The sequence below is a fragment of the Numenius arquata genome, chromosome 2 (genome assembly GCF_964106895.1).
Source record: "Numenius arquata chromosome 2, bNumArq3.hap1.1, whole genome shotgun sequence".
NCBI classification, from domain to species: Eukaryota; Metazoa; Chordata; class Aves; order Charadriiformes; family Scolopacidae; genus Numenius; species Numenius arquata.
In genome coordinates, this window is record NC_133577.1 from 5357960 (window position 1) to 5370347 (window position 12388).

Consider the following 12388-nt stretch of genomic DNA (forward strand, 5'->3'; position numbering starts at 1 on the left):
CACCGAGTTAAGAGTCAACCCTTCAGCCACGTCAAGCCTCCTGTATGACTAACTCCGGAATCCAAATCTACATCCACCATAAAGTCCAAACCAAAAGCAACTAAGCCATCCGGGACAGATTGCAGCCAAACTCCAGCTTGACCCAACCAAGATCACCTTGTTCCACGGCAGCATGGAGTGGCGTGTATTGGGTTGCGCTTGCCAGAGACTTCAGGGATTATTTAGGGGATGGTTGGTCACTATCCCACCCTGCTGCAGGAGCTGCCAGCCTGCTGTCCTTTCCCAAACTGGGATCACAGAATGGTTCGGGTTGGAAGGGACCTTAAAGATCACCCAGTTCCAACCCCCCTGCCCTGGGCAGGGACACCTCCCACCAGACCAGGTTGCTCAAAGCCCCATCCAGTCTGGCCTTGAACACCTCCAGGGATGGGGCAGCCACAGCTTCTCTGGGCAACCTCTTCCAGGGTCTCACCACCCTCACAGGAAAGAATTTCTTCCTAAATGAAAGGGATGAAGGGGATTTCTTCCTAAATCAGGGATGCCTGACTGCAAGCACTTCCCCTCCTCAAATGTATGACTATCATGATTGCTAAGATGCATCTATTAAAAGCATTTTAAAACATCTACATGAAATATCCTAGAAGTAACTACCACTACTATACATATTCCTACTTCAATTATGTTTGAAAATCTCAAAGTTTATCTGTTCATAAGGCACTATGAATGAGGAAAAACATGTACTTTGCCTATGTGATAATGCCTAGTATTTGTATAAAGGACTACTGTTTTCTTTTTATATTAGTTCATGACACCAGCAAAGTATTTTTTTAAAAACAGAATACTGTAAGTTTGTTACCGGTTTTGCCTCAGAGGAAATAAAATTTGTCTGTAATTCAAAATTATGAAGGGGGGGATGATGAAGACAATATGCTGCATTCCTGTTATTTCAACATCTTTGAAAAAAATCCAGTAAGCATCGCAAAACTGTAAAGCATGGCCACCAATTATAAACTGTACTTGTATTCTGAGGCCATACATGGTAAACAATTGTGTCTTATCTTTTACCAAAGACAGTTCTAATCTGAAGTTTACTGAAAACAAGCGATAAATGATGAAGGGAGAAGAAAGCTTTCCATTCCAAGCATTTACTTCAGCAGGCAGCTGATGAGCACAAGACCAAAACTGGGATCTGATGTGCAGGACACACAAACACAGATTGTTTCCTCATCTGAATTATGATGGAGAAAAGCAGCTCATACTGACCAAAGTCTAGGATAGTGTCCAGTGCCTCCATTTTTTTTAACCTGTTCCACATAACAGCGTTCTAGTGCATTTCAAAAGCAATAAAAAACACGATACTTGCCTCTAAAATTAAGATAAGAATTTCTCTAGCCTATTACGTGCTTCTTTGACTACTGTAGCCCGCTGTAATATGCGTATACTATATGGTGATGCTGATAAAACTTTTGCCAGCAGGATTTTGGAACAGGCATATTGCTTGTGAGAACTGAAGCCAAAAAAAAGGCAGAATAGTACATCCTAAGCACCAGTGCAGAGTTAAACCTCAGCATCTGTAAGCCGAGCCAGCTATTATCCATCAGATTGCATATATACTAGTTGCTTCACAGCTGATTATTGACTGCCCAGGTTTCCTAAGATTAATACAGTAAACAGGAGACTTCAAGTTTGGGAAAAAAGGGGGGAAAATGCACTCTGATGAGAGCTACCTAACCTTCCGAGTCTCTGAGGCACTTCAAGAACTTCACGGAACCAGATCTGTGAACAACATAAATTTCTCATTCTTAACAAATAAGTGATTAGAAGATTCAGTGTATCCCCTAAGGATGCCAAATATTTGGAATGAAAAACAGTTGAAATATACTCTTGTTTAAAGAATATTTTCCCAAAGCTAACAGAAAGACATAGAGCAGGAAAACAGTACTCACCAGAACGTCCCTTTGTCCCTGCTTTCTGTATCTATGAACCCAGATTCCAAAAACATGTCCTTGTAAATTCGACCAACCAGGCAGTACATATCTGAAGCTACTTGGTCTTCCTGTTCTACCAGGGGAATCATAATTTCTAGAGCTTTCTGTCTGTCTCCAGGCAGATTTCGCCTGTTAAAAAAATAAAAAATTTTTATTAAAAAACCCAATAAAGTTAACAAGAAATAACTTTTCATGACCATGTTCGAATATATATCTGTATGACTTCATACATGTAAAATGGGCTTCTAGAGACAATGGACTGTATTATACATACACACTTCCCCTGCTTTTTTTTTTCCTTTTTTTCTTCTTAATATCATGAGACATTTATAAAAGTCCCCAAACATGTTTTCTCTCTCTGATGCAGCATCAGCTAGAACAAAGCACTGACAACAGTAACAAGAGCCTCAAGAGCAATTCTTAGAAAGATTCATAGATTCATAGATTAGTCCAGGCCAGAAGGGACCTCCAAAGGTCATCTAGTCCGACCTCCCCGCAGTCAGCAGGGACACCCCCTACTAGACCAGGTTGCCCAGGGCCTCATCGAGCTTCACCTTGAATATCTCAAGGGAAGGGGCCTCAACCACCTCCCTGGGCAACCTGTTCCAGTGTTCCACCACCCTCATGGTAAAGAACTTTTTCCTAATATCCAATCTAAATCTCCCCTTCTCCAACTTAAAACCATTGCCCCTCATCCTGTCACTGCAGGCCTTTGTAAACAGACCCTCCCCAGCCTTCCTGTAGCCCCCCTCAGGTACTGGAAGGCCACTATGAGGTCTCCCCAGAGCCTCCTTTTCTCCAAGCTGAACAACCCCAGCTCCCTCAGTCTGTCCTCATAGGAGAGGTGCTCCAACCCCCCGATCATTTTGGTGGCCCTCCTCTGGACCCGCTCCATTAGGTCCATGTCCTTTCTATATTGAGGGCTCCAGACCCGCACACAGTACTCCAGGTGAGGTCTCACCAGAGCAAAGTGGCAGAATCACCTCTCTGGATCATGTGTTACTTTTTTTAAAGAACAGAAAAATAGGAACCTTTGTTTCATATCTAATATTTCTTTCACAGTAATTCATGCTTTAAAGGTAAAAAGATTTCATCTTGTGTTTGCGATTTTTCTTTGACTGAATTCCCACGATAAGGAAGGTCAGGAAGTGAAGCCAATAAGGTAATATTAACAAAAGTACTTCAGACAAATAAACCACATGATTGCAAGCATTAGACACTTCCTGGTGACTCACACTCTGGATAGATACATCACTCAGTATCAAGAGTTTAGAATTTTTTATGTATTTGTGTATTGAACAAGCAAATGACTTCTTTCTACAGCAAAAACTATTCTTCAGTGCTTTGGGAGAGTATTACATTCTTTCAGAGAAATTGCTTGTAATATTTGAGTGGATACAATTTGAATTGGGGGGAATATATAAGAGTGGGGGTTTTTATCATCTGTCTTGCAAGCTTTGCACTGAAGAAGATTGAAGAGAAGGCTGCCTCAGAAAGATGACCACATCAAAAGCCACTGCCATATTAAAGCAGAGGTTCAGTAATGGATTTTTTTCTTCCTCCTCTACAAAAATAAAGTTTTGATGCATCTGCACAGGCAGTGACAATGTCAAACCTGAGAGATCAGAGTACGTGTACTCAAATTGATACCTGAGCTCTTGCACGCACTTCCATCAGGGAGTGATGTGGAAGAAAATAAGTACTTACATCCTAACCAAAAATTAAGAAAACAGAGCAAAAACACTGTTTGGTTTGAGCAGACAGCATTAACTGCTTTCCTGATAAAAAAACCCAAACAGGGCGTGCAAATCTACGTGCTAGGCCAACCTCTATTGGTGTCTCAGCCTGATGAGAAAGACAAGTGAAACCCAGTGCTGTTTCTTCCCAACCTTCAGACCAGTCAAATTCTAACAAATTGGGGCAAGTCCCCTCAGACTACAGAGTTGCAGTCGGCTCCCTGAGTACTTATAGAGTGGCACAGCAAGGCTGGTGTATTCATCCGAGATGGGCAAGTGCTCCCAACCCCAGGGAGAGAAATCGAGCGCTCCTGGCTGAGCAAGTAACAGGCTCCTTCAGGTCCATGCTATTAGGGCCACAAAGATGCTCCAAGGGCTGGAGCACCTCTCCTATGAGGACAGGCTGAGAGGGTTGGGGGTGTTCAGCCTGGAGAAGAGAAGGCTCCAGGGAGACCTTAGAGCCCCTTCCAGTCCCTAAAGGGCCTACAGGAGAGATGGGGAGGGACTCTTCATCAGGGAGGGGAGCCATAGGACGAGGGGGAACAGTTTTAAACTGAAAGAGAAGAGATTTAGATGAGATATTAGGAAGAAATTCTTGACTGGGAGGATGGTGAGACCCTGGAACAGGTTGCCCAGAGAAGCTGTGGCTGCCCCATCCCTGGAGTTATTTAAGGCCAGGCTGGATGGGGCTTTGAGCAACCTGGTCTGGTGGGAGGTGTCCCTGCCCATGGCAGGGGGTGGAACTGGGTGATCTTTAAGGTCCCTTCCAACTCAAACCATTCTATGATTCTAGTTCCCCACCAACTGATCACTTCCCCAGTTGTGAAAGGTTTGCTTCCTTTTGTTTTTGACCACCCACGTAAAGCAACAAGGGTAAATCTGCAGCTTCTTTATGGTTTTGAGCTGACTTTCACTACAGAAGGGCAATTTTCAGAATGGAGTTTCAGATGGATAAATATTCCACATCTTGTATCAACTATCACTAATCCAGACCAAACCAATAGCTAGCTGAATTTAATGAGAAAAAAACAGTAAGGCACAACAATGTGTTGTTGTGAGATGAGCCATTTCCACTCTGCTGGTCTCCAGAGACAGAGGTCCCTACTTTTATTTCTGCTTACTCTTCCATCATCAGTGCCCTCACACACTTTCTTGATTTAGGTCAGACTAATCCTGACTAATTGAGCCGCTCCATCCTTCCGTACTAGTGACCTGGATTAGAAGCAAGAGGGACAGCTTCTTCCACGGTAAACAGTCAGACCTGCAGAGTATTCCAGACCTGCCCTAGCTCAGGAAACATCCTCTATATTGCCAAAAAGGGGAAAGCTACAATTAGCCCAAGTAATTTCCTTCTTGGCACACACCAAAGCATGAACGTTTTCACAGCTGCCATGGATTCCAGCTGAACATACAACCTGGAAAAGGAAGGGAGAGGAAAATCTGATCTGAACTCCTTTGGAGGTACTGGGTAGACCTTTAGTATGGCAGATACCCTCAAAGGCTACATCTTACAGTCACATCCAGTCTGCAAGAGGTCCCAGTAGGATCAATGAAGCATAAGGATCTGCCTGAAAAGACTATATTGTAGTTTTACAGATTTTTAGTGTCCTGGTGTACTGGTCAACTCCTGTTTTAAAAGGTGACTTTGTTTTAGAAAATGGTGTCCTTGAGGTCTAAATAACTTGTTTAAACTCCAAGGTACACCCAGTGACCTTTGCGAAGGCTATGTAGAAGTGGCTGACACATGCTGGATTATTTAATCTGCAAAACCCCCCATATTTATGGCAAAGCAGGAACAAAAAGGGGGGCAATATTCATACCTTCATATACCTGGTATAAAGGAACAAGAAAGGATCTGGACATTTTATTCAGACAAAACAATGCCAGATAGCTAGGGGTCGTCTTGTTGTTGTTTTTTGCTTAAAAAACAGGTTTATTTTTTCAACTAATTACCCATGACATATTTTGGCACCACTTTGACATGATAAGCAGCTTTGAGGCTCCTCAGTGAACCCAAATTACAATATTCAAATCTGTGAGAAGCAGAAAGATCTGTAGACATTTTCTATATTTGAGAATTTCAATGCCTGCTGACACCTGGTCTACTCCTCTGAACGTCAAGAGCAAAACATTCATTGTGATAACAGCAAGGAAGCAGAAAACGTCTGTAATTTCCTTGGAAAAACTCCCCTTTTAGTGCCTTGCCAGTATCCTAGAAAAAAAGCTCTCATTTAACTCACGAAAGTAGTGTGTGCTTCTCCACATGCCACATTGTGTGCATGTTAGCAGAGAACATGAAAATTAGTTTATTATTATAAATGATAATAAAATCTTCTGATGGACATAGAATCATAGAATTGTCTGGGTTGGAAGGGACCTTTCAGATCATCTAGTCCAACCATCAACTTCACTCTGATAAAAACCACCACTAAACCATGTCACTAAGCTCTGTGTCAACCCATCTTTTGAATACCTCCAGGGATGGTGCCTCAACCACTTCCCTGGGCAGCCCATTCCAATGTGCAATAACCCTCTCAGTGCAAAAATTTTTCCTAATATCCAATCTGAACCTCCCCTGGTGCAACTTGAGGCCGTTTCCTCTTGTCCCCATCGCCTGTGACTTGGGAGACATTTGATGAAAGTTCTCCTGTCTCCTGACACTACCGGAACTCAGATTTGAATGAGTATTACTCAGACTTTAATGGGATTACCAACCCTGTGGGAAGTTGGCAGCTGTGATTTACTGTTCAGCAGCGGAAGGAAAGGTAGATTCTTACCTGTTCAGCGCAAACGCGTAATGAAACCTCACATGGTGGTGGGAAGCCAAGTCAAAAGTAGGCAGTTTTTCTAAAGTTTTCACCAGTTTCACGATGGAATCGTAATCCTTCCAAAAGAAGGGAATAACAAAGTTTTAGGTGCCTGTACTGAGGTATGCCTACATAAACTCCTCTTTGAACTAAGCACCTTTAATTTTGTACTAAGAAATATTTTGAGTTGATTGAAAGTTTTATGGATTTCAGTTTCTTCAGTCTGAAACTGTACATAGCCTGGCACTCAGAAATGTGAATACGCACTGCATTTAGCAGGAAAACACTGCTTCAACATGGACCAGTGGAAATATTAGTACATCTATTTGATGATTAAAGTTAGCTTCAGAACCTGAACATGTATCAGAGTTCATATTGTACAGACATTACAATGCTAAATGCATCTGAATTAAGGCATCCCAAAACTCTGAAGTAGGCATGAGACACAAAACCAAAATAAAAACATCTTTCAGTACCACAGTTTTTAAAAAAGTAGCTTACTCACTGACATATTTAAAAAAAAAAAAAAAACCCAAACAAACAAAACCAGAACCAAACCACTTCACAATGTTTACGGGGCAACAGCTGAAATTATATTATATACAATATATATTACAACAAAGTTTATATAAAGTTACTTAACAAAGTAAGCAATTACTAGCACCATTCCAAAAGCTGAAATTTATGCTAACACATTATGTTTCCATGAGAAATGTCACAAGGATGGTGACAAAGAATACATATAGATATCAACAGCAGAGCCTTTACGGGCTGTTCACCATGTTGTAATGCTGAGAAGGAGAACAGTTATTAATACGTTGTGCACTTTTTAGGTGCTGCTATAAAGTAACCCCACTTCTCCGCTATGTAAATGCACACTATAAACAGTGTAATTACAAAATAAAGCCAAAAGCATCAGTAAAAGATTTTTACTTGTGTGCATCATTCACACAGTTTGTTCGCAAACCTGTGCAAAATACGCTAAAAATTTCACTGAGAATGGGATTTAATTTACTATGTTTTAGACAGTAAATTTAGTTTTAGATGACCTCAGAGCACAGGATCCCTACCTGGATGTCTCTGTAGGACAGCAGCAAGTTTATGACGATGTCAGCAGACAAGACCTCAACGTTATCCACCCGCTGCCGAATCCTTGCCAGCTCTGCCGCGAGCTCTTTGCCCGTGTAGAGGGTACGGGCCTTCCTGATGTCGTTGAGGATGGATTCTCGGAAATACTGGCTGGAGAGGAACAACTTCACGTCAGCAATTTGGGACAGGTCCCTCGTTTTTGTTTTTCTGGCCCTAGAGCTCTCCCACAACGTGCGTGTTTATCGATAGAGCAGCGTCAATGGAGAGATTTGGTCAAGCTAAATTATTCGTTATCAATTTGTCTCCACAGAAGGCAAAACATGAAGAAAGAGTCTGACGTCTACATCGCCAGCGGGAACGTATGAATTTTACACCGGGGTACAAAAAGACAACTCACCTTGAGCTGGCCTGTGCCACCTTCAAGAGCTGAATAAATCGATCCACCAGAGGTAAGCAGATGGGCCCGAGCAGGGACTCAAAGCTGGGCTGCATCAGCTCCGTGAGTCCCTTCATAAAACTGCTGTCGCAGCAGTACACCTTGTTATGTGGAGTTATCATATAGGGAACGAATATGTAGTTACCAGTGCACATCTGTAGGGAAACAAGGAGCAATATTTAGGGTGGTCACGGTTTGACAAGCCTAAGCATAAAACAACTGCAAATACTGCCTGCAGAATTTCACCTGTTGAAGTCCAAGGGAGATCTGCTGCTTACTTCAGCAAGACCATGATTTTACCTATGAAGGTAAATTCAGGTAAATTCAGCCTACATAAATCCGGTTTTCATCTCAAATATGATATACACCTGAAACACCACGTATATTTGAAATATACACCTGTATTCTTTCAGACTTCTGAATTGCTTCTTTTAAGATGAGTCTTTTTTAGAAGCATCAAGTTGACCTTAAAACAGTCATTGGCTCAACAGGGAAACCATTCTGAGGGGACACCCCAAGTCACTCCGAAGAGGCAGAGGGACTCAATTGAAGGTGACATACACTGTTTTCAAGGTGACTGATGCTCAGAAGAGAGCAAACACTCTGCAATTTAGTACAGTTAGGCTCACAGATGTTGAAAATAGTAACCCGTCTCACAACAGGAAAACTGTAGGGAAAACTAATCCTCAGATGAACTGCAAAATGACTCAAACAGCTCAGCATAACAAAGACAGATTAAATTCCCTGCCACGTAGCAAACCTACCTGGCCAGCGGGACTCGCAACCATATATACTTCAGAATAGTCACTTATGGAATGTCTGAGCATTGCCAAACTGTATTCATTTCTATATATCAATATATGACAGATACTTCGCCAAAAAAAAAAAATCATTTATCTTCCCATAAAGAGGGAAGCAAAATGTCTGGTGCCTGTGGTGTGTGTGTGAGTACAGATTTATGCACATAGAAAGCTTGCAGAGTATTTGTGGTTCTGAAGGGTGCTAATTATGAGACAGCACACCATCAAAATCAGGAGGAGTTTTGTCATTTGGTTTTCAAAGCTCAGAGTCCACTACTGAAGTGGCCAGCAGCCCAGCAAGAAAAGCCCTAAGGAAGCAAATACCATCATTTTGGTACCCCTAAATTACTTCCAAGGTTAATTACTTTCTGGTCAGCTGCTTCTGCTCTCCCAGAAGTCACTACAGCAATGAGGACATCACTTCAGATACTCTCCTGGCAGGCTGAGCTCCACACACTGAGAAAGCAGTGACTAATTAGTCTTCAAGCCGCGTGCTTAAAACACGCATTTTAACATGCATTATTAGATTTTAAAAACATGGAATGATTGAGGTACTCTAGTCTGTACAAATGTATGTGTACAGGTATGTCAGTAAACATATGTTTGTGTACAGATCAGAGATTGGTTATAAATAGTACAGGAATTACTTTTTTTTTTTTAAATTACGCCTATTATATTATGAAACTATAAGACCTCGCTATAAAGGCAATGCCATCCCCACTTCTGAGGGATATATAGACAAACTCTGCAAAATTTAAAAGTAACTGATGCAGGCATTTACACGAGGGTCCACTGAGCTCAACTAACACAGAACCTGGCTGGAGACAGAATCATTGAATCACAGAATTGTCTAGGTTGGAAGGGACCTTTAAGATCATCTAGTCCAACCATCAACCTAACTCAGAAAAAAACAAAACAAAACAAAAAAACTCAACCACAAACAAAAAACTCAAAACACACCCACATCACTAAACCATGTCACTAAGCACTGTGTCAACCCATCTTCTAAATACCTCCAGGGATGGTGCCTCAACCACTTCCCTGGGCAGCCCGTTCCAATGTGCAATAACCCTCTCAGTGCAAAAACTTTTCGCAATATCCAATCTGAACCTCCCCTGGTGCAACTTGAGGCCATTTCCTCTAGTCCTATCGCCTGCGACTTGGGAGAAGAGACCAATCCCTGCTTCTCTACACCCTCCTTTCAGGTAATTGTAGAGAGCGAGGAGGTCTTCCCTCAGCCTCCTTTTCTCCAGGCTGAACAATCCCAGCTTCCTCGGCCTCTCAAGACTTACTCTCCAGACCCCTCACCAGCTTCATCGTCCTTCTCTGGACCTGCCCCAGCACCTCAATGTCTTTTTTTATGGCTTTTGCACAAGCATTATTGCACAAGGATGAATTTAGCCTTCCTCCCCCAACAACTGCAAACTCTTACAGGTTAATAGCTAGGGGACACATTTTTCTGTGCGTGAATGTAGCAATCCCAAGGGAAGCTTGAGAATTGGGAAGTGTATGACAATATTTTATACAAGCAATTAAGAAGTGTGATGCTAGAACCCCAAACTGCTTGTCTTCACGACGGAGAACTGAATGGACACTTCTGCTCAAGAACATGGTAGAATGTAGGGCGATCACACACTGCCAAGAGTGAACAGATGAACCCCTGACCCTGCTAAAACCTCCCAGGCCCCACAGGAAAAAGCAGAGAGGAAATTATGAATTTGCTGGAACTGGTTTCAGCAGTTACAGGACAAGGGTGGGCAGCAACTGGCACAGGAGCCACTATTAAGCACAGGCAGACTATTCTCCAACTTGCCTTTTTTTTTAAATAAAGGAGAAAAACGTTGGGAAGTCAGAGCCAAGAGAAAGGGTGAAGTAGCTACAGATATCCTGGGGCAAGCATTTCGCTTCTTAATGTTTATTCAGTACATTAAAAATAAATTCAAGAGGGCTTGCAAGAAGGCCTTCTCAGACCTCTGGCACGGTGCTTCCAAAGCTCAGGTCTTAATTAGAAAATCAGCTCTGAAAAAGGATGTTTCCAGCTTTTCAGACCCACAGAATGAAAAGTTTCTCCTGGCACAACGGTCGGGCCACCTACAGAGACGCTACTGGAGTCTTCATAAATAATCCTATGAGCAGGAAAACTACTCTTCCTGCAGAGGCCAAGTGCCTGAGTCCATCACTGAGGAAGAGCTCTTATAAGCTGATCCTGAGTGCACCTTCTGTAGGAAACAGGTACCTATTTCAGTGGAATAAGAGAGCCAGCCAAAATTTCTTTACATGTATTTTTCCTGAGGGGAATAAAAAGCGGGTTATATTATGGAGCCTGCTGTAGAAGATGGGCAGACCCAGTAGCCTTTGGAAGTGGTGGGCAAGGAAGAACTTAATGGTAAAACACAGGAGAAACCACTACATGGGAAGAAAACAAAAAAAAATAAAATCAATTTACAGTCGTTCAGAGGAACCCCATGGTTCTCAGGGAATTGCCTCAAGGCAGAATCTCATTTCGACCCTCGGGGGCAAGTAGCGTGGGAACACAGTGGCCTTTCCCCCAGCCAGGGCATCGATTTGATTGTTAACTCAAGCGAGACAGTTAGGGGGAGTTTGTGGGAGCTCTCTCTCTGAAACCTCTCAAATTTGGCTGAAATTCATCAGACAAACAGGCAGAAACAGAAAGAGGGTGGAGGACGAAAATAAAAGTACAAGCTTTTAAGTTTCATTTCCTTAGGAAACAGGTTTTAAAAAAAAAATAGAGAAAAACCCACATGTACTGAAGTTAAGAAATATTTACCTCAATTTCACTTTCCTAGCTAAAGACTACATTAGATATTTAACAGCTCAACCTGACAAAGGCAGACATGCAGAAGCTCTGGTGACAAAAGGAAAAAAAAAAAATAAATCAGAAGTTATATATTATTTACTAAAGGTGGTGGTGGAAGAAAGATAAGGTAACAGTGACGGCAAGAGCGCTCTTGTACAATAAAGTCTATGGTCTCCCACTATGTTGAAACATGGAATTTGTGGTGATGACAAAGCAACTACAAAGAGCCTGACCCTGACTGCATTTGGGCAACAAATGGGATGGGCGCCCGAGAGCACCATCTCTGCTGGAACGGGTCCATAGAAGGCCACAAAGATGATGAGAGGGCTGAAGCACCTCTCCTATGAGGACAGGCTGAAAGAGTTGGGGTTGTTCAGCCTGGAGAAGGCTCCGGGGAGAACTTAGAGCCCCTTCCAGTCCCTAAAGGGGACCTACAGGAGAGATGGGGAGAAACTCTTTATCAGGGAGTGGAGCGATAGGACGAGGGGTAATGGTTTTAAATTGGAAGAGGGGAGATTTAGATTAGATACTAGGAAGAAATTCTTTCCTGTGAGGGTGGTGAGACACTGGAACAGGTTGCCCAGAGAAGCTGTGGCTGCCCCATCCCTGGAGGGGTTCAAGGCCAGGCTGGATGGGGCTTTGAGCAACCTGGTCTGGTGGGAGGTGTCCCTGCCCATGGCAGGGGGTTGTAATTGGATGATCTTGAAGGTCCAA

General features: G+C 42.6%; 1 protein-coding gene across 1 annotated transcript in view; it reads right to left on the reverse strand.

Moving 5' to 3' along the window:
• Positions 1-12388, reverse strand: part of MAP3K5 (mitogen-activated protein kinase kinase kinase 5) — a 111296-nt gene that overhangs the window by 55607 nt on the left and 43301 nt on the right. Inside the window, exons 4-7 of the mRNA XM_074144539.1 lie at positions 8018-8211; positions 7602-7770; positions 6502-6608; positions 1947-2117 (exon numbers count right to left, since the gene is read on the reverse strand). Of these exons, the coding sequence (XP_074000640.1) occupies positions 1947-2117; positions 6502-6608; positions 7602-7770; positions 8018-8211 (641 nt within the window). The remainder of the gene's footprint in view (positions 1-1946; positions 2118-6501; positions 6609-7601; positions 7771-8017; positions 8212-12388) is intronic.